The sequence below is a fragment of the Varroa destructor genome, unplaced genomic scaffold (genome assembly GCF_002443255.2).
Source record: "Varroa destructor unplaced genomic scaffold, Vdes_3.0 BEIS01000003.1, whole genome shotgun sequence".
Taxonomy (NCBI): domain Eukaryota; kingdom Metazoa; phylum Arthropoda; class Arachnida; order Mesostigmata; family Varroidae; genus Varroa; species Varroa destructor.
The window spans coordinates 56944755-56972351 of NW_019211456.1; the positions used below are offsets into that span (position 1 = coordinate 56944755).

General features: G+C 38.4%; 5 protein-coding genes across 19 annotated transcripts in view; 2 read left to right on the forward strand and 3 right to left on the reverse strand.

Annotated features, from left to right (window-relative positions):
- The window catches only part of LOC111246292 (uncharacterized), a 5854-nt gene extending 1272 nt beyond the window's left edge, over positions 1 to 4582 (reverse strand). The window contains exons 1-4 of the mRNA XM_086983061.1: positions 4399 to 4582; positions 3311 to 3326; positions 1016 to 1214; positions 357 to 651 (exon numbers count right to left, since the gene is read on the reverse strand). Of these exons, the coding sequence (XP_086839187.1) occupies positions 357 to 651; positions 1016 to 1214; positions 3311 to 3326; positions 4399 to 4434 (546 nt within the window). The 5' untranslated portion in view covers positions 4435 to 4582. The remainder of the gene's footprint in view (positions 1 to 356; positions 652 to 1015; positions 1215 to 3310; positions 3327 to 4398) is intronic.
- A 1017-nt stretch (positions 4583 to 5599) lies between these two features.
- Positions 5600 to 9133, forward strand: LOC111248049 (glucose-induced degradation protein 8 homolog). The gene is made up of 3 exons (XM_022799760.2): positions 5600 to 5960; positions 6766 to 7272; positions 7670 to 9133. Exons 1-3 carry the CDS (start codon positions 5919 to 5921, stop codon positions 7850 to 7852), a joined length of 732 nt encoding a protein of 243 aa, XP_022655495.1. The 5' UTR covers positions 5600 to 5918; the 3' UTR covers positions 7853 to 9133.
- A 1671-nt stretch (positions 9134 to 10804) lies between these two features.
- Positions 10805 to 16368, reverse strand: LOC111246506 (polycomb protein eed-like). Of its 4 annotated transcripts, none has more exons than XR_015324661.1 (8): positions 15846 to 16368; positions 15298 to 15483; positions 14893 to 15088; positions 14313 to 14500; positions 13831 to 14046; positions 13202 to 13428; positions 12617 to 12979; positions 11834 to 11974 (listed from the first exon to the last, which is right to left on the reverse strand). XR_015324661.1 is itself a non-coding variant. In XM_022796216.2 (7 exons), the coding sequence occupies exons 1-7, from the start codon at positions 15966 to 15968 to the stop codon at positions 11797 to 11799; spliced, it is 1314 nt and encodes a 437-aa protein (XP_022651951.1). In that variant the 5' UTR covers positions 15969 to 16367; the 3' UTR covers positions 10805 to 11796. The 4 variants fall into 4 exon arrangements, 2 of the variants coding, with proteins under 2 accessions (XP_022651951.1, XP_022651954.1); XR_015324662.1 differs by having other exon boundaries at positions 11852 to 11974; positions 12677 to 12979; XM_022796216.2 differs by lacking the exon at positions 12617 to 12979 and having other exon boundaries at positions 10805 to 11974; positions 15846 to 16367.
- A 75-nt stretch (positions 16369 to 16443) lies between these two features.
- Positions 16444 to 26616, forward strand: LOC111246504 (xylulose kinase-like). 8 transcript variants are annotated; one of them, XM_086984814.1, is made up of 9 exons: positions 16445 to 16635; positions 16897 to 16968; positions 18813 to 19100; positions 19407 to 19520; positions 21089 to 21348; positions 21860 to 22123; positions 24906 to 25130; positions 25466 to 25660; positions 26020 to 26616. In XM_086984814.1, exons 3-9 carry the CDS (start codon positions 18841 to 18843, stop codon positions 26370 to 26372), a joined length of 1671 nt encoding a protein of 556 aa, XP_086840940.1. In that variant the 5' UTR covers positions 16445 to 16635; positions 16897 to 16968; positions 18813 to 18840; the 3' UTR covers positions 26373 to 26616. The 8 variants fall into 8 exon arrangements, with proteins under 8 accessions (XP_086840941.1, XP_086840940.1, XP_022651946.1 ...); XM_022796210.2 differs by having other exon boundaries at positions 16446 to 16635; positions 18802 to 19100; XM_022796211.2 differs by lacking the exon at positions 16897 to 16968 and having other exon boundaries at positions 18802 to 19100.
- The window catches only part of LOC111246505 (G protein-coupled receptor moody-like), a 44809-nt gene continuing 43804 nt past the window's right edge, over positions 26593 to 27597 (reverse strand). For 4 of the 5 annotated variants that reach the window (XM_022796215.2, XM_086984820.1, XM_086984818.1 and 1 more), the window contains one exon: positions 26593 to 26871. In XM_022796215.2, the coding sequence (XP_022651950.1) occupies positions 26680 to 26871 (192 nt within the window). In that variant the 3' untranslated portion in view covers positions 26593 to 26679. The remainder of the gene's footprint in view (positions 26872 to 27597) is intronic. The other variant, XM_086984819.1, reaches the window with a different exon arrangement.

The following is a 27597-nucleotide window of genomic DNA, read 5'->3' on the forward strand; positions in this document are numbered from 1 at the left end:
TATATGGTGTATTTGTAAAAAACAACGCTGTACGAGACGCTCGCAAGAGAATTTTAGTCAATGTTGGTAAACAGAGCCAAAGTACTTAGTTAAATTCCTAAGCTTACAGGCAGCCGGAATATTTCTACTGTCCATTAGATCAATAATCGCTAGTTAACCATAGAATCACAATCTCGTGTAAAAGTCTTCCACCAGTCTAATATGATTTCGCTCTATTCTCACTAAGCAATGCACTTTGAGGTTCTCAATTTACTTCAAAGTGACAAGGTGTAAGTCCCTAGTTTCGAATTCATTGAATGGAGGTATTCCAACAGCCAGTACCAACAAAACACCTATAAAATACGAATAAACCATACCTTGTAAATCCAAATTTTCTTCCGGCGAGTCTTCTTGTCAAGCTTGATAATACCAATGGCGCCAAAGTGTTCTTCTATCTGACTCTCTGTCACGTCTTCAGACATTCCGGTAATAAATATCGTGTCCGGCATATCGTGCTCTTGGGAGCCCCCGTGTGATCCACCTCCTCCACCTCGAGAGCCTCCAAAATTACCACCGCTGGTGTAGTCGACGCCCCCCCGACCTCCACCACCCCCGCCACCATAGCTATCACGGCCGCCTGCACCGCCATAACTGTCTCGGCCGCCGCTACGGCTGTAAAACGACAACATGAAGGTGGATAAAGTATGATTTAATATCTGTTGGGCCTGCTGAGGGAACGTACAACGATGCTATGGATACTGCAATAGAAACATTTTCAATAATGTAAAGGCCGCTAAGCAGTCATCTTCAGTTTCAAGACAGGTAACGAAATCTTCAAAGATTTAATTTCATTAAATGAATTCAAAGACGATAACAACAATAATGGGGCATAAAGAAAAGAAGCCTTTGAATTTCATAGCTGGCTGAATAAATAGAATTCGGACTTTGAGTCGGGCTTCTACTAAGTCGGAAAATACATAACGACAAACAAAAATATAATTAAAATAGCGTTAGAAAGTCATGGGAAGTAACTTACCCACCACCGCCGCCATGATTATCCCCCCGACGGTTGTAGCCACCACTTCGGCGGTCTGGTCCACTTCCGTAGCCACCGCCTCCGCTGTATCCCCCGCCGCCACGTCCGCCACTTTCGTAGTTGTCGCTTGCGCCGCCTCTTCCTCCACCGCCACCGTAACCTCCACCATTACCTCCTCCCGGAGTATAACTGCCGCTGCCTAAAACACCACGAATCCGAGGGATGTTAGACAGATCAATGCAGGATGCTTGCGCGTATGTCGACGCTTTTTGAGTCATCGCAGCGAGGGCGACAAAAATGTAAAATGATGGAAGAAATTGTACTATCATCTTTATCCTTAGAAAGTTGAGTAGAAAAGAGTGAAGCACGTATTGTTTCAATAGCAGGTAGCAGGATACGAATAAGGGTAACAGTTGTTTAGAAAATAGTAATTGTAGCCGTCCAATAGAAAAGATGATACCATGCGTTTACATTGATCCAGGAAACACCCCGGAAAAAGTGTCATAATTAAAAACTCCTTAGCACTTAGCACCACTGCGCATAAGCACTGATCGAACTCATTGACACCACCGAAAACAAAATAGGACGTCAATCATAGCTGGGTGTCCTTCGGTGGAGGTCATCATAAAATTGTACTCGATGCATTAGAACGAAGGATCCGACGGTTCCTACTTCAGCCGCAAAAATACTTTTTTTGATAAGCAGCTTTTACAACGGATCTGATTGCATTGTTACAAAAAGAATTTGGCCGCTGTCATTTCAACTGGTTTTGAAAGTACGACTTCTGTGAAGTAGTCTTAAGAACGCAATCGGTGCTTTTAATCTGATCGATATAAAACACATGCGTCGCACGCGCCATGTTGCTGCTGTCCAACAGATCATCAACTCTTTTGGCAATTTCCCTTTCGTTAAACACTATGTTTACGGATCTGTTACTATTGTAACCTCAATGCACATATCCCGAGCAACGAATTCATTGAGTTTACTTAAACTAAAAACGCTAACGCTACACTGACGCTCATCTCCTACCATTAAACAGACAGAAATAAGTATTCTGCTAACCACCGGTAAATTACACGCGTCGTCAAAGTTGTACATTAAACGCAATCTGATACTTGTATAATTATTTGTATGGCTGACTAAAGCAACGCCCGAGGGTTGGGCAATTTCAATTTTGGATGGAAATTGGTGAGAAATACGAGCCGTTAACTTAGCCATCCAAGTGTCCAAGCGCTACCCCTTATGGAGCATTCGGTCTTCTAACGCGGTGGAGACCATTCTTCGTCCTAAACAGTCTCGTTTGTTTCGAAAATTTGTCGACATTTTTTTAGCAAACGCGTTTTCGAAGCAATTCACTAATAACATGGTTGTGGAGTCAAGCCTGCGATTTAAGCAAGACTACGAGGGTAACGGGTTTTACTAAATTATTTGCGTCAAAGACCCTTATGGGATGTTGATCAAAGATGGACACCTTGTCATTGAGCCAATTCGACAAAGGACTGCAGTCGTTAATAAGGCAGAGATCTTCATATTTTTACCGTCGACATTTCTCTTGCCTGTTGTCCCCAACTTTGCTCTCTCTCTCTCTCTCTCGCGGTAATGAGTTTCCTGAATTGACCTCCGTCTCCAATCATAGTAAAGTTGCCAACCGTGTTTTTCTGTCTTTACCAGCAAAACATTACACATACCTGACGGGGCTTACCTCACCTCCCGTGACATCATTGTGGACAATCACTGAGTGGGTCCATGTTTCGAGTAGTACCTTCTTTGTCAGTTTCTCTGTTGGAACAAGACTAGATAAAATGTTTTGCGGACCAGACCATGAACCATATTTTATTTTTATGTGATATGATGGCGATACATCTCAAATAGATCGCAAACACTCGATAGCTAAAACGCAGCGCAGCTGTTTAATGTCTTTAGATACGACTGAAGATGTACCTCCTGTGGCAATTCAAGATATTTGGCCATCGCAAACAACCTACAGCCACTCGCTTACAGGGCGCCAAATTAGCTAACGTCGTTAGAAAAATGGGGCAGGAGGGAGAAGATTTTGACACGTTCAATAAAGTTTTATTGAGAATGAACAACAGTCAGGTAATGGCAGCGTCTGTCTATTAATAAATTATTAATTGTGCTGGTTCATGGTCCAGTTGTAATAGCAAACCTGATTCGTCCTCAAGGACGTCAGGAGTACAGACACAGACACATGTGTGTGTATGTGTGTGTGTGAGTTAGAGGAGAGTCAATCAATCACAAAGGAAGAGTGACACCCCATTGAGCAACCTCACGTACCTCCTCCCTGCGATCCCTAGAAGTGAGACAGTACAACACAACACCGACAATGTTGGTTCCAGTTGAACTTTACTTACCCGTTACCGGCGTGCGCTCAGTACTCGTTTGTGACTTATTTCAATGAAAATGAAAAGTTTCCTAGCGACAGTATTAACAAGTGCAGAAAAGATCAAATCATACCAATATTATTAAAAATCGGGACAACAAAATGCAAACATTTTGTAGTTATCGTTGAATGGCGCACGACCGGCCAGTTGAAAGGCTTTATTCAGCTCGGATTATTCGAAAATACGTAAGTAAGCCCGAATCATACATACTCGCCGAAAAATATTGTCAACAAGGTAAGATGCCCAGCTGACAAAAGTACAGTAGATTGACCAGTCACATGTAGACAATTATCTAAATCACTCCTACTGTGTTTATAGATACAAATGACGAGAACAAAAACAAACTATACAGGATAGAATATACCTGATGAACACAATTTATAACGATACATTATTTTTGAGCTGTGTTTTTTCCTTATATTAATTTTCTAATACGCAGGGCAGAAGCAGCGGCGTATTCATAGCATTTAGAAGAGCTGAGTAAGAGCCGCTAAGCAATAAATCGGGCGATGAACGCGAGCATTGTATCGTCTAAAGAGCGCACATGGTTTGGGTTGAATCAGGAGACCACGCGTGGCTCTAGCCCTGAAGTGTTGTTTCCTTATTTCGAAATAATCATGAGTATCATTATCTAGGCATTAGATTTAATTGAAGTGTTGACATTTTCTAACAATGCATTTTAAAACAATGCGAGGCATTTATAAGGAATATTTAGTCCTTTTATACGTATCGTTTCTAGATTTTCACACACCTTGTCTATGTACATATATCTCGCTACTGTCATGTTATTTTGGTCTTGAGAACTACCGCCAATCAAGCGACCGGCTTGAGCAAGCAGAAGAACTGATAGCGATGGCGTCATGATGTAGGATCTATGGCGCAAGTTTACAATAATGCATTCGTTTTCAGCACCCTTAATTTACACCGGCGGAGCACTAACTAGATGATGTAGCCGTTCAATTGACATGTAAGTCTACTTACGTAGGCGCCGTAACCCTGATCACCGCCCGCGTACATCTTGCCACAAAGTTGTCAATCCAGGCCGTGTCTCTAACACAAACGTTTATACAGACGAACTTGCAATTCGCGGCGCACACAAACCGCTCGTTAGACCACAGCGAACTAGCAGCGCCCACTGGGATGGAGTCAACCATACTGGAGCAGACGACTCAACGAATCAATACCCAAAACAATCCGCCTCCCCAACGGTACAATGCTGCACCGCTAGATGCAGCAGGAAGATCCTCACAGAATCGGACGAATCGAATTTGTTCAAATAACTAAGTGAAGATCTCTTGATTTCTTGTACATTGTGTTTACTTTGTTTCTGAAGCGTTGTTCAATTCAAGTAAAAAATTGTCGATTCTTTATTGATTTTGCGATAACTATTACGGTTACACTGTTACAAATAGATTAGCCTTGTCGCCATCTCCAATGGGCGATATAGTTAATGAAGATACTTATCCTGCAAATATTGGTACAGCTCGTCCAGTAATAATGAGTCTAAAGGAGATCCTATTGATGTTATAATTTTTATTTGTTTTTTCTATTTACAACCTCTTTGAATACACTTGTCGAATTTTAATAATAGGTAATGCTGCTTTATCAGATAGGAACTTACAACAATTAAAGCGTATCGTAGCAAGCTACTACGTTAGAAAACTGTGCCTACAACGGCGTTACATTTATCCTTAGATGAATATGAGATTGCCTTACTATACTTAACTGCAGCAAAAATTCGAAATGCACATTTGGCTAGTTATACTGACTGAGGCAGCATCATTCCAGTTGTTGAAGCATCGAATAAAGCAGGCGTATTTTTGCGTCTTTGGTTGATTTCTTACAATTATTTGCGAACGTTACTACATGAAAATATGTGGACCAAAAATATCGGCGAATACAGTATTTTAGTGCATTGACGGTAATTTAAGGGAATTCCAGTGCACATAATTCAATAATCACAAAAAAGCTATATAATACGGTAACAAGCTAGTATTTCTATATTTTTGCTCACTTCCGTTAGAACAGAATCGATCAGGATGTTCATGGATTTGGTTGTCTGAACGCATCTAGGTACCGCTGCTAGATGACCAAATAAAAGGCCAATGAGCTCTCTTACTGGTAACTCACTAACTATATAGCCTATGCATGGGTGGTATTTGACAACCGAGTCAGTTGATTTAAATAAAATATTTTCCGTCAAGTTTTATGCCCTATTTAACAAGTGACTATTTCTCATTTAGTTGCAAAGAGCCGTATAGTGATTCTAGTGCTTTACTACTGCGCTAAATATTTCACAGCTTTGTCAAAAGAAATACAGCCTGTGTTGACAACCATCAGATCGGTATCGACAGCCATAAGCTGGTTGAGTTACACCTGAATCGAACTTCAACGCTAAATACGAGTGCGAAATCGAAAATCGTGTCAACAGATAAAGTTCTACAGTTTAATCTTTTTGAAAACGTGACTGAGTTGTAAATTTCATCTCTGCAGTAACCAAAATGAGTTCACACTCGGCTGGCCATTCAACAAAAGGTCCTAAGGTTTGTGTAAATAAAAAAAGCATTAAGTAAAAATCGAGCTGTGCCTATGAATTCGAAATGATACCAATAAAGATTATATCCGCTGAAGCACCAACTTATGGATATCTGTCGACGAAAAAAATGAGCAGCATTGTTTGACGACAAAGCTGATTGTTAAGTTGTAGTTTTTAAATAGGAAATTTTTATATAGCTCGAGCTGTGGCTAGCGCACAAATTATAAGCTGCGGAACTTCAATAGGACAGCAAAACTGCTCTTAGTTCGGTTTAAATGCATGCAGTTGAGCTCAAAAGATAAACTACAGGGTTGTCCTAAAGGTAACACAAATCGCAAATGCTTTGATTTCATATTCAACTTTAATTTTCATCTTCTAAATTTCAAACAGAATGAATCTCTCGTAAAACAACATGTATCCTAACAACCCAAAATCAGAAAATCCAAAATCGGAAATCAACTGTTGAAAATAATAATGAATAAGTTAAAAAATAATTGTTACTGTACATTGTTAAAATAGCTGTTAATTTGCATACACAATGTACACGTTTATGCGACAATATAGATTAACGCCGTAGCAAATAAGCTTATTCAAGGATAGATAGTGGTGATTAGAACTGTCGATAATATTTGCCCTAAAACATAACAATTTCATTTATAACAAGTAAATAAACTTACGTACAGGATCGAAATGGCTTCAGCTAAATGCCTAAATCGGCTGACACTTGACTTCAACTTAATCACATCAAGTGGACCCTGTAAATATTAGCTGAATAACTAACTCGTGAAATTGTTGAATTTGATTGTCCATAGGCGGATGTTCCTTCAGTAAAGGAATGGCGTGAGCAACTGTCGAAGATGGAAATCCCTCGAGCTGGGGCCACTCGTCTTATTATGAACTACCTCGTTACCGAAAGCTTCAAAGATGCGGCAGAGAAACTCCGTGAAGAAAGCGGACTTCCGCTTTCACCGGGTAATACTGACGTTTCAGCATCGCTTGACGAACGTATTCGAATACGCGATGCGATCCATGGCGGGCGGATTCTTGAAGCACGTAGATTGCTCGACGAACTGCATCCTCGGTTACTCAGTACGGACCGTCAGCTACTATTTCGCATCCAACAGCAGCAATTAATCGAACTGATTCGCGAAAACCGCACTGAGGAAGCTCTGGAGTTTGCCCAACAGGAATTAGCGCCACGAGTTGAAGAGGCTTCTGCACCACTTGGTGAAATGGAACGGACACTTGCATTGCTAGCCTTCGATAATCCCGCTTCTTCCCCTTTTGGAGAATTATTGCATGTATCCCACAGACAAAAGGTAAGCTGACCACAACGGCGATATTGAAAAAAGAACAACTATCAACTTTCACCAGTTCCATGGGGTTTATCGATTTTTTTAGCTTTAAATATAACGAGATCCAACTTTGCAACACCCCTATAATTAACCTTCATGTTAACTAGCATATTCCTAGTACCATTTTTAGCTTGCCACAAAACCGTAGAGACGAGTGTGCTTGCTGGAAACATAAACCATCAGCCTGTGAAGTTAATTTCTTCTCAAAATTTTACATCGATATTAGGTATATGTTGTGTGTATGTAGACTGTTAATTTAAGATGAAATAGTTTTAACAATAGAACCTATTCCGATACAATAAATATGACACACCGTATGTTTCTAACAATAAAATTGACCCTTTAATCTCTCTTCTAACAGGTGGCGTCCGAGGTTAACGCGGCCATTCTCGAGATGGACGGAGCTGAGTCAACAATTCCGTCATTAGTAGTCGCTGTGCATATGTTATTATGGGCTCAAAAGTTGCTCGACGACAAAAAAATAGAATACCCAAAAATGACGGACATCGCAGAGGCCACAGTCTCGATGCATCCACCAAAATAATTTGAAATATTCAACTAAACCTGTCACCTTAACTGGACGTGCTTTCGGCATAATCGAGTTAAGCCGATGATCATAATAACAATTATACTGCGCAATGTACATAGGGTATGTTTGGAACAAGTGGCGGCAATACTGCACGAATTAATACGATAGTCCAAGTGAAAGCATTAGAGCGGTTATAGAACCAGAAAACTAACGAAACTATGTAATGTTGTCAATGCAAGCAATCAATAATAATTAGCAAACGATAACACTTATAATATGATGGTGATTATGGTTATGATTATTATTATTATTCTCATTATCAATAAATATTGTCTTAATAACCTAGAGGGCACCAACTGATAGCTAAAATAGCTGCTTGAAGCTGTATCAGTGTGACTCGAAAGCACAAGTAGAGTAAATGAATGTATGGAGTGGAATTGAAAATAAGGCAAACGATTAAAAAAATCTATATAGTTTGAATATCTTTAAATAGTTGCCTTATTTATGTACACAATCCTGGAATGCGCATATTCAGTTAAATAGTAATAGTATACAGGGGTGCTAAGAGAACATATAATGGTATTATTTTTAAGCTTTATGACGGAAAAAGGAGTAAATGAGGTTCCCATTTTTTTAAGTTTCTCAGTGAATTGTTACACTGAATTTCGTACCATGCATTGAATCTCTTAATGAGTAACATCTCGGCAGTCGGGACGACCAGCGTTCACAGTCACAGTACTTGACCTAATTTAGTATACACATAGAGACTCATGCAATATGACAATTCCTTTTATGAAATAAATCAGTTGTGTAGATGAGCCTGGAAATGCGAGTGTGTCTGTGTGTGAGTGTGTCTATGTGGGCGTGGGCGTGTGTGTGTGTCTATGTGGGCGTGTGGATGTGTGTTTGTGTGTGTGTGTGTTTCTGTGAGACTTCTCTTATACAACAAGATCCTGCGCTGGCTCGTCAACGATCCTTGAAGCGACGTGTGTTACCCGGTGATACTCCACAATTAATATAATTGTCTCTGGCCGAACTTTTTGTATTCATGGATTGCGCCATTGTTAAGTGGATATTACGAAGTCGTTAACTATTAGTGAACAAACAATACTAGTGTAACTGGACGATTTCTTAGCATAAATTTAGCAGTTGATTAAGTTCGAAAGAAATATTCAAATAAAAACGTTTTCTGAATGATAAGTAACCAGGCTTCTTACGGCGCAAAAAATGATTCTTAATCTGTATAACTATTTGATGTTTTTTTAAGCACGCAATAAATAATAGATACGATCCCAAGTTTTGATGCTTCCTGAACTGAAATTGCACACATTTGTTTGGTATAAGCTAATTGCTCAGATTTAATCTATTAGAAATCAATAGATTATCAATTTGCGTGTGTTATCGATATACTCAAGGTCCTGTGACGACGGAACCTCTATATACTTGAAGTTGTGATCACCTTCAAGTAATTCAAGCAGATGAATACCCGCTCAATGTAAGACATGCATATTCTGGGAGACTTCAAAAATACATTGTTTTCAAATAACGAAGTCTAAGGGATACGCATTTTGATTTCGACTTACAGATGTCTAAGCAAATAATTAGACAACTCCTATATAGTCTAAATGATTATTTTTGTCAAAGAGCGGAGTAGTTTTGCTTTGTTTATGCCAATATTTGCAAGTTCCATTAGCTACTTAATAAATTGCGGGTTTTTGAAATTAAGAGCAAATAAACCTTATATTGACTATGAAAGTATCTAATATATTAATAACAAATTTTTAATAATTGACATTAACGTGAACCATGCATGGTAAGTTATAGGAAACGATTTCTAGAAATTATAGAAACCCAGCAAACAATATTCATCTTAGTGAAGATATAGCTTTTTGAAACCATTAAGAACTTCTTTTTAGGAAATTGGGCTATAGACGATTAAAGGAGATGTAGGTATATACAAAGTATACTAGAAGAAACTTTAAAAACGTTGTTAAGTAAGTGCTAGTGCTTAACTTAACTTATGAACTTATACAAATTCCATACTGGTATTCTGTCTATTAATCAATCTTAGTAGTTTTAACAGCTTGTATATTAAATGCGCAATAGAACATTAGGTGTTATGTAAAATAACATTACTAAATCAGTTAGACGATCCGTACCGTTTAGTGGATCAAATGCTGTAGTTGTTAACGTTAAAATACACAAGAATAGGGTCACTGAAGTATTTGAATTATCAAGAAAGTTATTCAGTTTATAATAATTCACCCATCGTATTAAAAAATAGACCATTTTTAGTAGATATGATTTTCGCTTAGTTCCAGGAAAGCACTTTCTTCACACTTGTTCTGGCAGCTTGTGTCGACTGTAATAAATCTGGGTAAGCGAGAGTATAGTCTCACTGGAGATACGCCAAGCGTATAGGAAGTTTGATTCTATTATTATTCTAGAATTATTCTAACCTTCTTTAGTGTAAGGCTCTATAAAGCGGTCTATATTTTGTAAGCTATATTAAAAGCATGTTACAATTGTTGAATAGTCTAGTTAGAAAAATATTTATTTCATCACAACCATACTTTCGTGTTGAAAAATTGTTATTTAAGGAAATAGTGTCAAACCCTTTTTAATCAAAAGGTCATCGGGCACGATTATCAAACAGAACATCCTAATAGGTCACAAGGTCAATTTCTCTGTATATTAATTTAATATTGAGTATACAGTTAATATGCTACAGGCTAGTTCCGTAGGGACTGGAGCGTTTATATGTTTGAGTTGTATAGAGTTAAGTTAAACTCCTATGTACTAAAATATTTAGTAAAAAAACTAAGTAAATTAGTTAACAACTCATTAACTTCTTCCTACAGAAAGCGCTTCATTACGTGGTGTAAACTAGATATACTCGTTTGACTTGATTATTGGAACTAACTTGCAATGAACGTATTGATTATTATTAATAACTACATATAGATATATAGTGTGGAAAATTGTCAATTTATTGAACAATGAGCTATAATACTAAATTAGATAACCGTTAAATGATGGACATCCCTTCTACATTCACAACCGTGAAGCGGTGTACATTTTGCACAGGTGACAATGACGACTTTGTACATAGACATAGCACTACCTATGCTAACGTCGGCCAAGAACATACACAATGATATATGATATATATATATATATATATATATATAGCATTAGGTAAAAAACCTATAAGGAAACACATTTCAGTCTGATATTAGGTTTTCACGACACAGAAAACAAAGATGATAGAAGAACTCCAGTTCAAAATTCGATAAGCACATGACGTTGATAGCATTGAGCGTTCTATTTACCAAGACAGTCGTGCTTTGAATATCCACACGTGAAGGCAACAGTAATGAATATAGTTGGTATAGGGTGATCGGAAGACTATAGTGCTCACTAGATTTTGAAAGCAATAACCCTTATGTATGACCCATCAATTATAGAACAGACGCAAAGAGAACATTCAGATCTTCGCGCTCTTCAGAACAAAACTAGCCTTATATCGGTAGGTTTTTCATGCACTAAGATCCATTTTCATCTTCTACGCGGTGGGTGTTTTTCAAAATGAGCTGTTAAAGGCGCTACCATATAGCAGTAAAAAAAACTTACATTGAAATAATATAGTCATGTACATACACAGCATAAGTAGGGATTAATAAGTTAAATTTAAGTTCACAAAATACATATTTTAATGCTATAACAAATATGCGCCCCTTCAAAAGAAAAGATTACGACTAGACGGTTCCCTCAAGTGTCATTATTCTTAAGTCGTATTGTCGAACCTATTCATGAAAAATATAATTTATTTTATGTAGGCATTCTAAAAAGGTACACATATGCTAACTGCCGCAGTGAGTTCCCACAAAATTAGGCATAAGCGTACTCAAATGATTGGGCAACTATTCCTCCTACTCTTTAATGTCGTCCCACCCTAGTTAATCGTCTGCGGTGGCATGAGAGCCATTGATATGATGATGCTGTTGCTGAGGCTGAGTTCGATCCCATCTCCAAATTGTTGCGTCATCACAAATACAAATGAGAACGTCACCCCGATTACTAAACGATGTCTGACGGACGATTGCTGTGCATTTAGGATGAGATAACGTGCTACATCTGCAATATCAGAGAACCATAGCTGCGTTAACATATAGATGCGTTAAGAGTTAGACTTACGAGACCCCTAGGTCTTTGATTACTACCTACGATTGATCGATTCTTAGCGACTGCACGTTTGACAAGCTTTCAATTTAGGTTTACCGTTTTAATTAAATCATTGATCCATTGCATCTGTGTAACGGCTCAAATAGATATACAGTCAACAAAATTATTCTAATAAACCACAATTTACCTTGAATTCTCAAAATATTGAGAAAATTGTAACGTCAAAACATATTGAAATAACCTGAACTTGTGTTGAGAAATGGTCTGTTTCTCAGATGAAATAAGAGTTCCGTAAGATCGATTCAAGCTCCACTTTAGACATTAACTCCCTTTAGGCCATATATTAAAGTAAAAAGTATGTTATAAAATGCCAAAAGGACGATCTTGGGGCTGCAGTAACAGCTGCTTTATTTTCGACGGTGACGAATCATTTAGCCAGTTTGATGGTGAATACTATTCTGTTTAGAAATAAACAGTCTAGGCTATTGTGTTGACTAGATCTCCCGGCTTTTGTAACAAGAAAAATCAACGTTATAATATTTTTGCCGAACTAAGCAAGAAGCATGTATATGTGTGAAAAATTAATGCACAGACACTTTGCGGATGTTGTATAATGCCTAGGAAAACCAGACACTGAGTAAAGTTCAAGTATACAGGTGGTTTAAGCATTTCAGAGGCGCATAGGAGCCCATCGAAGACGATCTTCCTCCTGGAATGCCTGTGACAGTGATTACGGGCGAGAACGTGGTACTCTTCACGGTTTTCTTCGACCGTCGAGGAACCGTTCGTCATAAGTGCATGATCTCTAATTCCACGTCCTTAAAGGAGTACTACTAAGAACTTTTAAGACGATTGCGCAAGTCTGTCCGACGCAAGAGATCAGAACGGTGACGCAGCAAGTCCTGAGTCCTTCATTATGACAACGCATCGGCCCACACTTCATTACTCGTACAGCACCTTTTGATAAAAAAAAAAACTCGACGTTGTACTGCCCCAACGCTTGTATACACCGCACCTAGCCTCCTGCAACTTTTTCTTATGTCTAAATAAATACTTACCAATTTAGAATACCCGACCTGTTGAATGGAAACGGTTACTCACTACTATTTGAATGCCGAGACCATTAAGTTTGATAGCAGGGCACAAATGAAGTCGAAGATGGGCGTGATGCTCACTTACTTGCTGGAAGCAGGATCAGCCACGTCAATATCCCACACAAAGGTTTTTCCCAGTTGGTTTCCAACAGCCAGGTGGCGTTGATCCCTTGAAAGACCAAAACGAAGAAACCAAAACTGCGAGTCGCGGTAATGGAACTGATGAACGATTGTAACAGCTGAATCGGATGGTTTTATCTCCCTCTGCTCCATATAGCCGGGCTTCCAACAGACAATAACCTGTTCGCATGACTGTAGCGCAAGAGAGTTACGTTGAAGGTTACAGGTTCTATTAGACTCATCATTACCAAATAAGTGAACATTTAAACAAGTCATAAAAATCTATAAGCAATAAGCTAACTTATGTATGAGGACATTTAGTTGCACATCAATACTGTTATCGATTCTTCCTGCTTAGTTTTTAAAAAAGAAGTGCACTAAGTCTTTGTTACGTTAAGTTTGAAGACGTACAATGACTAACTACATCAATTCGATCAAAAAAATACAACATTTGATTAAAAGCACAGAAAGAGAAAAAGCTATCCTTCTCTATTCAGTAATATAACTAATTTGAATCTTTTTTTCCTAAAATGTTTTAGTTGTAAAAGGATAACAAACAACACGTTAAGAAAAGATAATATGCTAAAATAGTACTTTGCTTAGTATGAAATTCCCTAGCCATCGAACGCAGTCGACATAATTTTGATGAATATCGCGTGTTGTGAAGTCAGGATAATGCTGGTTGGCAGTAGGGAACGCCCGGCTGTGCTTCATTGGTTGGTATACATACGAGTCGTGAATTGCACGCTGTAGCATTGGCGAATCTAGATGCCAGAGTTTCAGCGAGTGGTCCATCCCGCATGAGATAATCTGTATCGAAATTCAAGAGTTCGGTTCAGCAAACAGTCAGTTATGCTTTAATGAAAACACAAATCCGAAAACATAATAAAACTACAACGGGACGATGTTTTTGCCTACGAATTTTAAATATTCTAAAGGCTATCTAAAGCTAGCTACAAAGCTACAAAAGCTTTCATAGATTGACGATACTCAAACAAGTATTGAAACTACGCAGTATAGAAATGCATAAAATAAGCTTAGGAGCAAGGAGTGCTGCATATACATGGAAATCGCACCCTCTGCCCAAGTAGATCGAAGTCTGCGCTGAGAACTTCATCCCGATGACCCTCGACGCCGCCAAAGATTGCAACACACTGTTCTGTACGGAGATTCCATAGGCGAAGCGTATGGTCCTTGCTTACAGACAATAGAAGATTCGGATCTCGTGGATGAAACTTCACCTCATTAATCGAGTGTCCGTGCCCTGTACAAATAATAAATCCCGTACTTTTCGTGGCAAGAAGTGAATCAGACTCTTTATAACTGTATATACTATATGAACGCCTCCCCTTAGCAATAGGAAGCCAGAAGTGACAATTTTTATAAATTAAAGACGGATAAGCATCGCGAGAAAACAACTCTATTACCGCATACGAAACGTGGGTATTTTTATTTAGTCTCGTGATTTTCTCGTGATTCTGAGATCAAAAGAACATGAGAGTGAAATTTAGGGTTAACGTTTTGTCTTAATGTACTTCTTTCTTATGCCTACGACACATGCAGTACCGTTTGAGCAGTACTATAATGGATAAATAGAGTCAAAGGGTAAAAATTAAAGAATTCTTCGACAGTGCACCTATCAGCTACCCCACGTACCGACGTAATGTTGAACACTTTCCATACGAGCGACATTGATAACACGAATAATTCCTCTGGCTCCCGCCACTGCAAGCAACGGTTCACCCGTCTCATCGTAGCCCCATGCCACGGTATAATACATCTCGTCGGATTCAGGATCAGCGTAACACTGTAGGAGCTTGATAGAGTTTGGTAGGACTTCATACACCGATAACTACACAATCACGAACAAACATTTCGATGTAGTAAGGAATCATCAGCAATCAATGGCTTTATATCTGTCTGTGGCTATCGCCTAAAAACCCTTCCTGCCAGGTCATTAATAAGCAAGCTAGAAGTATACATTTTGTTCCTTAACGACAAGCGATGGTCGGTAAATTACTCCGTGAAGCCTAGCACAGATGAGACAAAACTGTTTCTGACCCTATTGGTGCCACAAGTAGCGAATATATCCCGGTCATCCACATGCGGATTGAACTGAACTCCGAAGAGCGCTTGACCATGCTCCTCCCGTAAGTGACTTGCATACTTGAATGTTGTCCGTCCTGGAGTCTTTTTGCGTCTCTTACTTCGTGCCTCGCCATGCGATCCTACCGAACTTGTATCGTCCTGCCAAATGAAAAAAGCCTGTAGAAAAAATTCTGACACACCCCGCTATAGCACGACCACAAAATATTTATTAAATAGTTTTGTTGATCATAACCTGGATGTTTTGGAAGTTAATTCGAAGATGATTAAACGTGGAGTAAGAAGACTTAACTGAAGAAGATAATTATAATATAATTGTTTGACCGGTCAATAATTTTTATCAGAAAATTTCTCCGATGAAACACGTTTAGGCCAATAGCCGCTCACCGACCGGACTGAACTGAAGAGAGACTCACTGGCCTTCACCAAATGCACCAGAAGCTACAACAAAAGCCTTCCCTAGGTAAAATAGACTTAAACATGACGACTATTGATTCACTTACGTTGTCATTAGCGTTAGCATCTTCGTGATCCGACTCGACGGATGCTGGGGCAGACTTCTCTTTTTCGTGCGAAGTGGCGGGCGCCTGTGATTGGGACTGTCGACCTCGCATCCTTTCGGACATTCAATGCAGGAGGACTTGATTTTCTTTGTATAACAATTCCAGAAAACTATTAGTTAACCATCCCTTTCCACTTTCCTGTATACCAATTTAAGCGCATATGACAATGGCAAACGAGTAAATTGGTTTGGCTGTCGTTTTCTGAAATGAGAAGCATCTCATTTGGCTTAGCCGAAAGATCCGTTACATTTTCCCAATTGAGTTACCATACGAATTTTTGCATCACCGACCTCCCTTGTATCATTAGCTACGCCACGATTATCCACGGTATGGACGGAAGAAAAAAATAGTAATTAAACACCCAGCAGATCGTAGTCACCGACTTTACGACTGTGCAAAACACTCGAACGGTAACAAAGTTCACTCACAACTCATTGCCGCGACGCCAATGTTTACCAAGCATTAGATCTGGAGCAGACACAACAATATTCGAACATGTCGCTGCCAGCTGGAGCTGAGCGCCAAATTCGAACTTGACAACAAAAAATGAAAACATTCGGAGCTTTATTCAAGACAACGAACTTGCCAATAGTCGAGTTGAAAATGTTCTATAGATTATTCTGCAATACGAGCGAACTATAAGTGAATGAAATGATTTATGCTAACAGCAGGCCAGAAGCCAAATATCAACTAGGAGTAGTAGTTTTCAGGACGTTTGATTAATAATGTAGTATGTTCAGTTTTGTATTTTTACATACACAAATCTGTGCTTTTACGCTAGCGAACTTCCGTCATCAGATATTTAATGTCTGCACCGTTTATGCTGATGGTAGCATTGCTTTCAGGACGGTATATAGTCGTGTTTCTTTCCTAGAAGCCATGTCTACCGTTTTTTGTTCGCGTTGCGTCGTGTATATTCTTTTTTCTTATCTATCTTCTTTCTCTTACTACGTCAATCGACACTACTTGTGCCATCCTTTCCACTGAGAAGATGAACCAAAACCAGTGTACAGTGGAAAATGGTGAAAGAGATTGCTTGCGCTTCTATTCGGATCTAGACTAGGTAACGTACCTTAGTGTTTTTGCAAATACATTTGCGGGAATTTGTGTGACCATAAATACTGTTATTATTATTCTGGGCCACATAGCAGCAATAACTCAATCGCGTATAGCTATACTCATGCCCTCTATAAAAATATTTCCAAAAGAAAACACCAAAATGCTCACGTCTTCCAACGTTAATTTGTTGGAAGAAATACATAAGTAACGAGGACTACCAACTGTTTTGAAAATACATTTTTCTTATTTTGGCAGATCCAAATTTTAAAACCTAAAACTTTTGAAAATCTGAAAAACCTAAATTTAAATTTTTACTCCATTTATGTTATTATATTAAAAGTATACTGCTTAGGCTCCGCACCATTTTTAACCTTACTTATGTGTCTTTTGCCATTCTTTGTATTCGGCGTGTTACCTGTGTTTAGATTATCATTATTGTTGAAATATCTACGGACCTAATAATATTCGAAGAGCAGTGTTGTCCTTCCTATATTTTTTTAGGTCTTATTGAATTAGGGGGTTGACGTACGCCGATATAATACGCGCACTCTTTTCCGATTAATTTAATACCCTCGTTAAAAAATCGATCAAAGCTACAGAATGCAAATGATCTCAGGAAGTATCGTGGATGTAGCAGGCGAGATCTCCTTTCCATCTGTTCGTTGGAGATCGCTTACTGGAAGCCTGAAACATGGCGCAACATTTGTGTGGTTCGCTTTTGTCCGAAATTGAATGTACGTAGATTAGAAAATTAAGGAGGTTCATATTTAATACCGTTCTATGTTTATTGCAGCCTAGTTTGGCATTACTCTAATACACCTAGAAGCTAAGCATGTAAGTAAATGGTCACGACATTAGATCATTGAAGGCTAGTCTGGAGAACCGAAATATATCTTAATAAACAAACAATGCTACAATATGCCAACAATGTCAGTGGAAGGACATATGTCAAAAGTCACTACAAGGTCTACAAAGGCGTCGCTACGCACGCATTTTTTGACTTTTTTAGTAATAGTGAAGCCTAAAAGATTCGAGAGCCTTAAGCTATGAAGTATTCCAGGCCGAGGGTCCAACAACTTGTGTCTGTATATACATGCAGATCGGTTTATGCAAACATACATGCAAATATACTTTATACAATAAACATGTAAGTTTGTCAAATTTAGAATTCAGTTTTTCGAATGAATCAACCGCTCCCATAATCCGTGACGGAATTAACTGTGGCGCGAGACTTGTAATTTAAACCTATAGGGGCTTATTTTTTAAATAGGGCCAAAATAATCGGAAAACTATGATGCGAAAAATAGTAAGGGAAAATAAATAAACTCCGTCTTCCATTAATATATCGCCAATATTTTAGTGACTTAGAAGCTGATAAAAATCAATTAGCGAACACTCTAAGATAAAAGGCAGGAAGTATGGTTATCCAAATTTAACAGTCCATTTAATGCGCGAGGTTTACGAAATCAAACGAGTATCCTAAACGAATTCGCAGTGGCACTAAATATGTTTTAAGGTTACGTTTATATGGTAATGCCACGTCTCTAGAAATCGATAAGTGCCTATTAAACATAGCTCCAGAAGTGGAGACTTCTAGAGATTTTCTTGATACCAGTAATTATAATTTGTATATAGCTCAATTTCAAACCGCACAGATCTATGTGATATGGAACGAAGCATGATATTGACTTGAAAAATAGACGATTGGAAGTTATATTAATCATCAATATTGCAATTATACATATAGCTGCTAACGTTCGCTGCACAAAGTAAGCGTATTTTGTACTAAAAGATACGACGTTGAAATTATTTCTAATGGTATTACGACCTTTCCTAGTTCGACTTCAGGTGAACGTCGCTAGAGAGCTGATGAACAATGAGTGAGAAACCAGAATACTATCTTGGGTTGGACCTAAGCACTCAGCAGTTGAAAGCTGTTATCGTCGAAGCAATTTTGGATTTCTCGACAGGACCACCACACTTTCCTAGGATTAAAATCGTGTGTAAAGAAGAAGAACATGTTGCTTTCGATCGGCTTGGATATGGTACTAATTCAGGTGCCCTTTGTAAAGGGCCACACGAAGTGGTTGCTCCCACAAGGATGTGGGTCGACGCTTTAGATACTATCCTAGATAGGTATGTAAAATAGAAATCTAAGATAAATATTCAGTCAAAGTATCGGAGGCACGCATATAAATTTTTTTTTATATCACATTTGTTAATAGGCATTTTTTCATTATTCATATTATCTTCGAATTTGGCGAATACATAATCTTTATAGTCTAAACGTAAGTTATTTTTATAGGTTAAAACCTTTTATTATCCTAATTGACTGATATCTCGTTCTAAATAAGAGAACATTATGAATAGAAGCATAATATTGTTTTTAAATAATGTTATGGTACCTTAAGATAACATGTAAACTATTGTTTTTCGTCTCAGATTACGGCTAAAGGCGGATTTCAGTCGGATCGTCTGTATTGGTGGTTGTGCTCAGCAACATGGCACCGTTTACTGGAAAGATCCATCAACGCTTCGTGAAATGAACCCACTCAAGTATATTAGTATCTGTAGTTGATAGTTTTAACCAATATCATCATCAACACCTGTATTGGCAACTTTGCACGTACAAAACTGGATTGTTTCGCATATGCACACTATAGTTCCTTGGAAGTGTATTATACATTTGTCGACCCTGTCGATTTGCACACCAAGGTTCGTGTAAAGAACTGACAATAAGACTAATTAATATAAAACTATTTAGATTGTAAATAAAAGATCGTCAGCGTGTACGAATTCGAGCTCCGTTTCGGCGGATTCATACATATATTTGATATTACAATGAATGGTGTTCGACCATTTAGTGTCTAGAACTCGACAGAGCCAATTACGTCCTGTAATACGCCCAAATACGAGGCTCCGATCGGTGCGTTGCAATTTGATGGTCAGCGCTATGAGATGGGCGAAATCGTACATGGCATAGTGAAAGCCGTCCAACCTTTGGACAAAGCGGGGTGTATCAGATTTGATGGCAGTAAATGAAAAGGCGGACTCAGGGGACTAAGCGGGAAATACTTCAAAAACAATGGTCCGAGGACCAAATGCTGCTAAGAGTCAGAACGTACGTGAGTAAAGACCGCTGGTATGGTACGACTGCGAGGTGGTAGAGACTAACATGTGGGAAAAATTCAAGGAAAAACTAACAAATCAATGTTCAAGTTTAAAGAAAGAATTAAGGTGCCCAAATAGTTCTTCAATTCCATTAGGACCCGTAAAAGAAGATTGTAAATTTCGTCCAGGCCAAGCGAGTACTGTTTAAGTAGGTAAAGTTTAGCATGTCTAGTCAAAGTGCAACGGACGGTAAAATTTGTCGCTTCTATATCAGGGATGAAATAGGTTGTGCTATTAAAACCGATTTTCGGTTAACTCGGTAACGGCAACGAGGATTCAAGCCCCGCTTTGTGTCGGTATTCTTCGATTATGAGGTGTATGTGTATAAACTGGGAACCTTCTGTAAGGTACCATTTTAGCGGCAACAATAACAGTAAAAAACGAGTGCTCGTTAGCTGCAAATAGCAGCGGTCCTTAAGGAAGATTGGGGGGAGGCAGACCTTCGAAGCGTAGGGGTTGCGCCCTTCCGCGGCTTACCGAACTGTTAGTTTTATCAGTTTTTCGCAAAGTATATCTAAACGCTTCCAAGGCCATTCGCGAGTTGAGGATACAATATTACACGGACAGGGGACTCTAATTTCAAGCTCAATAGCCCTTCCGTAGTTATAAGGTTTGCCTTCGGACAACGAACACTCACAAAAGTCCGCTGCTCTTAACATGAAAGCATCCATCAAGCTTAAGAACTAGCACAAGCGAGGGAGCTTAGCCGGGATTTGTGCGAAATGCAAACCTAAAATAAAGATCGTTGACCACGCAAGCGGCTCGCGGCTTTAATGAATATTTTCACTGTGTTGTAATAGATGTTTTCATCATGTTACAATACAACGAATCATACGTGGATATTCGATGCGTGTAAACTACGAATTCAACAACATGTTAACTAGCTATTACTACTGACTTCATTTCATGATTGATGACCTACAATTGAAAGTGCATCCGTTTATCTGTTGTAGATCTCTGCAGGAGAATCTAAAAGAAGCATTTTCAATCGAAAACTCTCCCATTTGGATGGATTCCTCGACGACGAGCGAGTGTCGCGAAATGGAAACTGCGGTCGGCGGGGCCCAGGTCCTTGCAGAGTTGACAGGCTCACGCGCCTTTGAACGTTTTAGTGGACCTCAAATTGCTAAAATAGCTAATGAAAAGGCTTCTGAGTATAATCTGACGAAGAGAATATCCCTTGTGTCCAGCTTTCTTAGTAGCCTTTTTGTAGGTCAGTCGTACTATTTGGCTAAGTATTTCATGATTACTGTTTGCTCACTTATAAAGGATTGCCGAAAATGCACAATTTAGTTTATAACCTTGCCCCCTCTGGGCTATGTGAGAGTATAGCGTGCATACATTTAATAACATGATGAACTAAATGGCAATACACAATAATGCAATGGTGATAATAATAATACAGGAAATAGCGCAATATCGTGCCTTTCGAATTCGACCTGTTTTGAAGCGTACATGAGGTATAATAGCTCGGAGCAATACGAGGGCGTACTGAAAAAAAATAGCATACGAAAAATAGCCCAATAACATGCCTTTCCAATTCTACCTGTCGTGAAGCGTATACGTGGTGTAATAATCCGGAGCGATATAAGCACATACCCATAGAAAATTGTAATTACAGGGCTTTCCTCGCAATTGTACATACGGACTGAGACAGACTCTAAGCTAGTTCTTGGATTAAATTTCACAAGATCAGACGGACTTGTATCTCGTATCTTGTACAGGTAACATCGCTCCAATTGACGTAAGTGATGGCTCTGGTATGAACTTAATGGATATCCGGACTAATTCGTGGAACCATACTTGTCTACGGGCTTGCTTCGCTCGATCTCCGCCTGAAGTGCAATATGAAAGTGCGCAGATTCTTTTTAATAAACTTGGCGGTGATGCTGGCCTTGTACCAAGCGGTGATGACTTAGGCCCTGTCAGTAATTATATGCAACGCAGATTTGGCTTCGGCCTGCACTGCCGCGTGGCTGCATTTACAGGTGAGGGCCAATCTGATTAATCAGTTTTATAAAAAAAATGGCAAGATGGCATTTTCAAGTAGTTCGAGCAAGTAAAATGTCCTAGATACATTTGTAGCCTTTTTTTTCCTTTTTGTCCCGCAGAATAGCTCTCAATACTCTCTTTGAGAAAATTTTTGAGACATATATTTTTAACAACATGCAGTTCAGCTCGCGCAGTTGATTTTCATGCGTATCCATTTTATTGTAACCATTTCATTGCAACCCACAGGAAAAATCGACGTTACGCAAAGTTATCCCGACGCTACTTATGTGTTCAAAAGCGTGGCCACGAAATGTTTAATGAACATGATTACATGTGATGTTTAACCAAAAAACGTAGTTCATTTTTGGCTGAATTTTTATTTTTTCAATGTTAAACTTTTACAAGTGAGCCCGGTGAACCCTAAAATTGAATAACTTTTGAACTAATTATGTTAGAATGATGATCTTTTTATTTGTATTAAAGGTGCTCAGCGCTTCCCCTAGCGCACTGGCAGCTTCCGAACAATCATATACCGACCATTCGTATTCCTATACGTAATTTCTCTATTTATGCCAAGCTAATTAATAGTGGCATATGTTGAAGCACCAGTTGCCCTTTTTAGGCCACCAAAAGTCCCATAATCGTTTAATTGATATGAACTTAGAACGGAGGAATAAGCGGGTTGAATCCAACATTGGATATTCTTTCGTTCAATCCCGGAAGCAAATGAAGCACGACAATGAGATTTGACCTCATTATCAAGTAACTAGATTGCATGCTTTTGATTATTGTGTCAACTATTCATGAGTCTCTTTAGGAATTCGAACTAGCGGGCCACATTCATTTCAATTTCGATGAGTATCCATTGCAAAAATTGTTATCACCTAACCTGAATTTACTTGACGCTACTGCCGAACTCGATTTCTCTCCAATGTAATGCCATTCCCTGGAAGTAGAGTTTGAACCATGACTTGTTTACGACGACTATATGCTCCTGGCAAGTTTTTTGGTGAATAAAGTTCCATCAACTGCTTGTAGCATTTCTAACTGATCATAAGTTAACTCACAGAAGACTCATTTTTTACTTTTCCCGCGTATGGATCGTATTTCTGTACGTTTAAAATGCCAGCTTTGACCGATAGAGCCAATATACTTTTCCTTTACTTTAGTGCAAATTTGCGACGATGCGTTTCTGTTCTTCAAAGACAAACCCCTGGTCATCCCAATTTCGCTCAAGACCTCCTTGTCTACTCTTCATTAATCTTTTATACATTTCTGCAGCGCTGCGGCACTCAAGGAACAAAAATCTGACCATTGATTGAGTGTTAATTTTCGAGGCTAAAACATGTTTTTCTTTGTGAACTTCTTTCCTATAGAATAAATCTAACGGGTTTCCAGTCATGAATTTTTAGAAGACTGGAGTGCGCTAGATTTGCGTGTAATGCTTTAAAACTATAATAGCACTTCAAGAGAAATGGTATCCTGCATTTCATTCGAGTGGGAAGCTGTTTCTTAATCACACCTCTGAGCTACATGACCGGGCAAAGGAAAATAAATCCATACGGCGATATATATATATATATGAAATAGAGGAATGAAAAAGAAATATACAGAATGAAATAGTTTAGTTTAAAAGTTCGAGTAAATACACGCTTATGTTTATATAAGTGTCTGTGAAATGTTTGATCCTGCAAAGCAGTAACAAAGTTAAGGCAGTCCATTTTAACAGAATTTTATTTATACATCTATATTTGAACTAATAACGAGCGTGTATTCATCCGCGGGTCTATTTATGGCGGAGGCTGGAAGTTTGCGTTCAAAATTTGAGAGCAGAATGCTTTGTTTGCTTCAGGTTTTGCGTCGACGGTCTACGTTATTGGTATTATTACACATGATGCTTCCAAAAAAATCCATGACCCAAGTCAGAAGATCTACAGTAGGAATTCAGCTGAAATGTCGTAAGAGGTAGTTTCTAATGGCCCGAAAATATCAACCAAGAAAGTAAAGGCTGTTTTCCAAAACTACCTTTCTGCCGGCATTTCGTTCGAACAAGTTGTAGTTTCTCCATTGAAATTCTGCGTTCTCCAGATATCAGCTTTTTACGCCATGTTGATTAATTTTCAACCATTTTCATTTAATCCCTACATTAGATCTTCGATTTCGAATATTCTAGGTTTTTCGCTCTTGTCCTCCTAACTACCTTCCTTGTGTCTTCTCGTATTTCATAATCGTTCTTGACTTTTATTTTTTAAGACTTACAGTTAAGATATCAGCCAAAATGTATGTTTAGATTATTTGTTTGTGTAACTGAATAAAGGACCAGTGAATCTACACGTATTATAATCGCTTTAATGATGATTAGCATTAAAATATTTCAATTAGAATTTCGTTAACTTAGAGAAGGAGCTATACTTATGAGCAGTTTAGAATTTGAGTTTAGACCGAATAAAGCCGTGACTGAAACAAACAGTAGTTGTATGTGATTAAGTACATCTGTGAAGAATGTCTTCCTAGGTTTGCATAAAGATCTTTTAAAAAATGATTTCCATTAAGGCAGAGCTAAGGAGCAAACGACAGTAATTCTGTCCCAATTTGTAAGTACATTATACAAATAAAGTTAAAAAAAAAAATCAAACATATTCCGAACGTGTTACATGCGTGGAATAAAATAACAACGCAAGAGTATGCCATGTGTATAAAATTATTATTGAAGTATTTCTGATTTATTAAAGATTTAAGTCAAAAAATGAACAATCACATTATGATTTTTTGCTGTAGGTGACAATCCAGCCTCATTTACAAGCCTTTGTGGTAGTCCTGGCGATATGATCCTGAGTTTAGGCAGCTCAGATACACTTCTCTTTTGGGCTGAAAAAGATCAGCCTGGTTGTCTGCAAGGTCATTTTATGGTAAACCCGCTAGACCCAAAGAGCCTTATGGGAATGCTGTGCTTCAAGAACGGTAGCCTTATGCGTGATAAAATTGCCAAAGAATTAGCTGAAGGTAATTTCTGAGAACTTCGTAATTAATCTTTGTCATATATTTGCTAAAGTCTATTTTTATACGAGAGCCCTCTCTACTTCCGCACTCCGTATAAACCGCACGATTATGGGTATGTCCGTTAACCGTTACATAAATAAAAAAATGTTGATAATTTGCAAAATTAAAGCAATAGAAGGTGATGTATATCATTTTATTAGTACGCTACGATCATGCTGACACCAACTGAAATTGTATTTTTAAATCGGTCAAGGGAATCTGGAGAGTTTAGTTTTTGAAATTGTTAGTAACGACTGACATTTGCTGATTACGATAAACACCTTTATTTCGTTATGTAGGTGATTGGGAACGTTTTAACTGGTTACTGAATTCTACGCCGCCGGGAAATAATGGAAAAGTTGGCGTATATTTTGATTTTCCGGAAATTCTACCAGAACGACAGGGAAGATATCGATTTGATATCAGTGGCCCTGAGTCCGTTGCCATAAAACAGCCATTTGCTCCTGAGGACGAAGTGCGCGCCCTTGTTGAAGGTATTCATCTTTCAAGCTACTTGCTCAAAACTAGTCAGATTTGCAAACAAATGCACTGCTTGCTACTATTTTTATCTCTAGTATACTTATAGGATACATATGTATAATCTAATGATAATGTTCTAGCGTATAAGTTGCATTTTTGTTTAATCAGACTTTATCGAACTTCCCACGGCAGCTACTGCCTCTCTAGAATCTATCATCTGATAAAATGCGCTTTTCATTCTCTAGTTAAGATGATATACCTTTTTACCTAGAAAATAAAATATACATTTATTTTAGTAAATAAAATATATAGAATATGTACATTTGAGTTAACTATTACAACTATGATTAATATCACTCTATTCATATTTTAGGTCAGTTGATGTCAAAGCGTCTCTATATAGAACGTCTACAAAGTACGGAAAAGCTCAGAAATAACGTTTCGGGCAAGTTAGTAGTTACTGGTGGTGCTTCAGCTAATCGAACGTTGTGTCAGATTATTGCCGATGTATTCAACATGCAAGTGTGCACGCTAGATGAATCTGTGAACTCGGCAGTTTTAGGCGGGGTCGCTCTTGCATACCATTGTGTTAAGGGGAAATCGTTCGAGGGCAGGAGATTGTTCCACACGGAATCGAGAATCGTAAAAGAACCCAAAAATTCGGGTGTCTATGAAAAGTTATTACCAAAATTTAAGCGCTGTCTCGAATGCCATGATCTCCTTTAAAACTCTAGGTATAGAGAAAATACCTAGCTAAAATTTGATTTGGTTAGCGTTTATATCGGGTTCATCTGAATTAAATCATTCTAATATTAGAGTTATTATTTGTTAGTTTAAAGTGGAAGCGGCAATAGATGCGCTAGAGTAAAGTCTACTTTTAAAGTACTTCCAGAAGGCAGACATTCCATATTTGAAAACAATATTTTTCGGAAATAAAACGCGTATATTTTACATTATTGTTCACGAAATATATCGCGGTATCTTTACTTTATTATAATTTGTTGCATTTAATAACTTTTTAGATTACATTATCTTAGGATAAAGGCGGAACTTGCTCGTCTTGAGCAGTGCCACCCAGTGTATTGACACTAGGTAACTCTTCTATTGATTGTTGTATACTTTTAGTAGACAGAGCTTCCAATGGAGTCTCTTGAATATCCAGTACTTCGAGGTTTTTCATGGAAGGACATTGAGTTGAAGCAGACATTCTCATAATTGTCGCTCCCTGAAAAATCAGATTTTCCATTTACTATGTTGTCTCTATACTACATTAAAGCTATTATTGAAGTTACTTTATATATTTACACAGATTGGGTGTTATGTTTCTTTCGAGGCATATTTAAATCGAAACTATAACGGATCATCTGATACACATGATTGGTAATATATATTGTGTATTTATAAAGTATATGTATACATATATATATTGAAGCAGACTGGCTTAGGTTTGTTGTTAGCTGGTTAGTACAAGTGGATTTATTTATATATTTGCCTTGCATTTACTTATTGCAAATCTATAAACGGAACTTGCGTTAACTTGTGGGAGAATAGCCGCGTTACTACGTATACAACCATGGCAATGCGACGTCGAAGACGAACAGAAGCCCGGTTGTGCGGGTCTGTTACCGTGCAATTGTGCGAAACATTGCCGGTGGCGTCAAAACAGGTAATTATGCCACTCGCGGATTAACGTCGGAAGCATAATTCTGCCCGAACGCGCCCATGGAGACCAGGAAAAGGTTCACATTTGTTAAATGTACTGAACGCAAAAGAGTACAGCCCGCGGGCTGAGGATGTTCCGCCGGAAAAACGTCATCGAGTTGTAATCAATCAACCATTAGAGGCATGTGAGTATACGTGGATATAAGTGCTAAGCGAATTGCTGTAAAGCCCGCGATTCTGCCAATTGAAGAAAACAGATAGCCAATCCACCTCATCGAGTATTGAATAT

Bases quoted from the DNA above. Each gene is read 5' to 3' on its own strand.
- LOC111248049 (XM_022799760.2), top strand. From the start codon at position 5,919: ATGAGTTCACACTCGGCTGGCCATTCAACAAAAGGTCCTAAG. The intron at 5,961-6,765 runs GTTTGTGTAAAT...GATTGTCCATAG, and splicing joins ATTCAACAAAAGGTCCTAAG to GCGGATGTTCCTTCAGTAAA. The intron at 7,273-7,669 runs GTAAGCTGACCA...CTCTTCTAACAG, and splicing joins ATGTATCCCACAGACAAAAG to GTGGCGTCCGAGGTTAACGC.
- LOC111246506 (XM_022796216.2), bottom strand. From the start codon at position 15,968: ATGTCCGAAAGGATGCGAGGTCGACAGTCCCAATCACAGGCGCCCGCC. The intron at 14,501-14,892 runs GTACGTGGGGTA...TTATTTGTACAG, and splicing joins AAGTGTTCAACATTACGTCG to GGCACGGACACTCGATTAAT. The intron at 14,047-14,312 runs GTGCGATTTCCA...ATTTCGATACAG, and splicing joins TCGATCTACTTGGGCAGAGG to ATTATCTCATGCGGGATGGA.
- LOC111246504 (XM_086984814.1), top strand. From the start codon at position 18,841: ATGAGTGAGAAACCAGAATACTATCTTGGGTTGGACCTAAGCACTCAG. The intron at 19,101-19,406 runs GTATGTAAAATA...TTTTCGTCTCAG, and splicing joins TTAGATACTATCCTAGATAG to ATTACGGCTAAAGGCGGATT. The intron at 19,521-21,088 runs GTATATTAGTAT...TATCTGTTGTAG, and splicing joins CGTGAAATGAACCCACTCAA to ATCTCTGCAGGAGAATCTAA.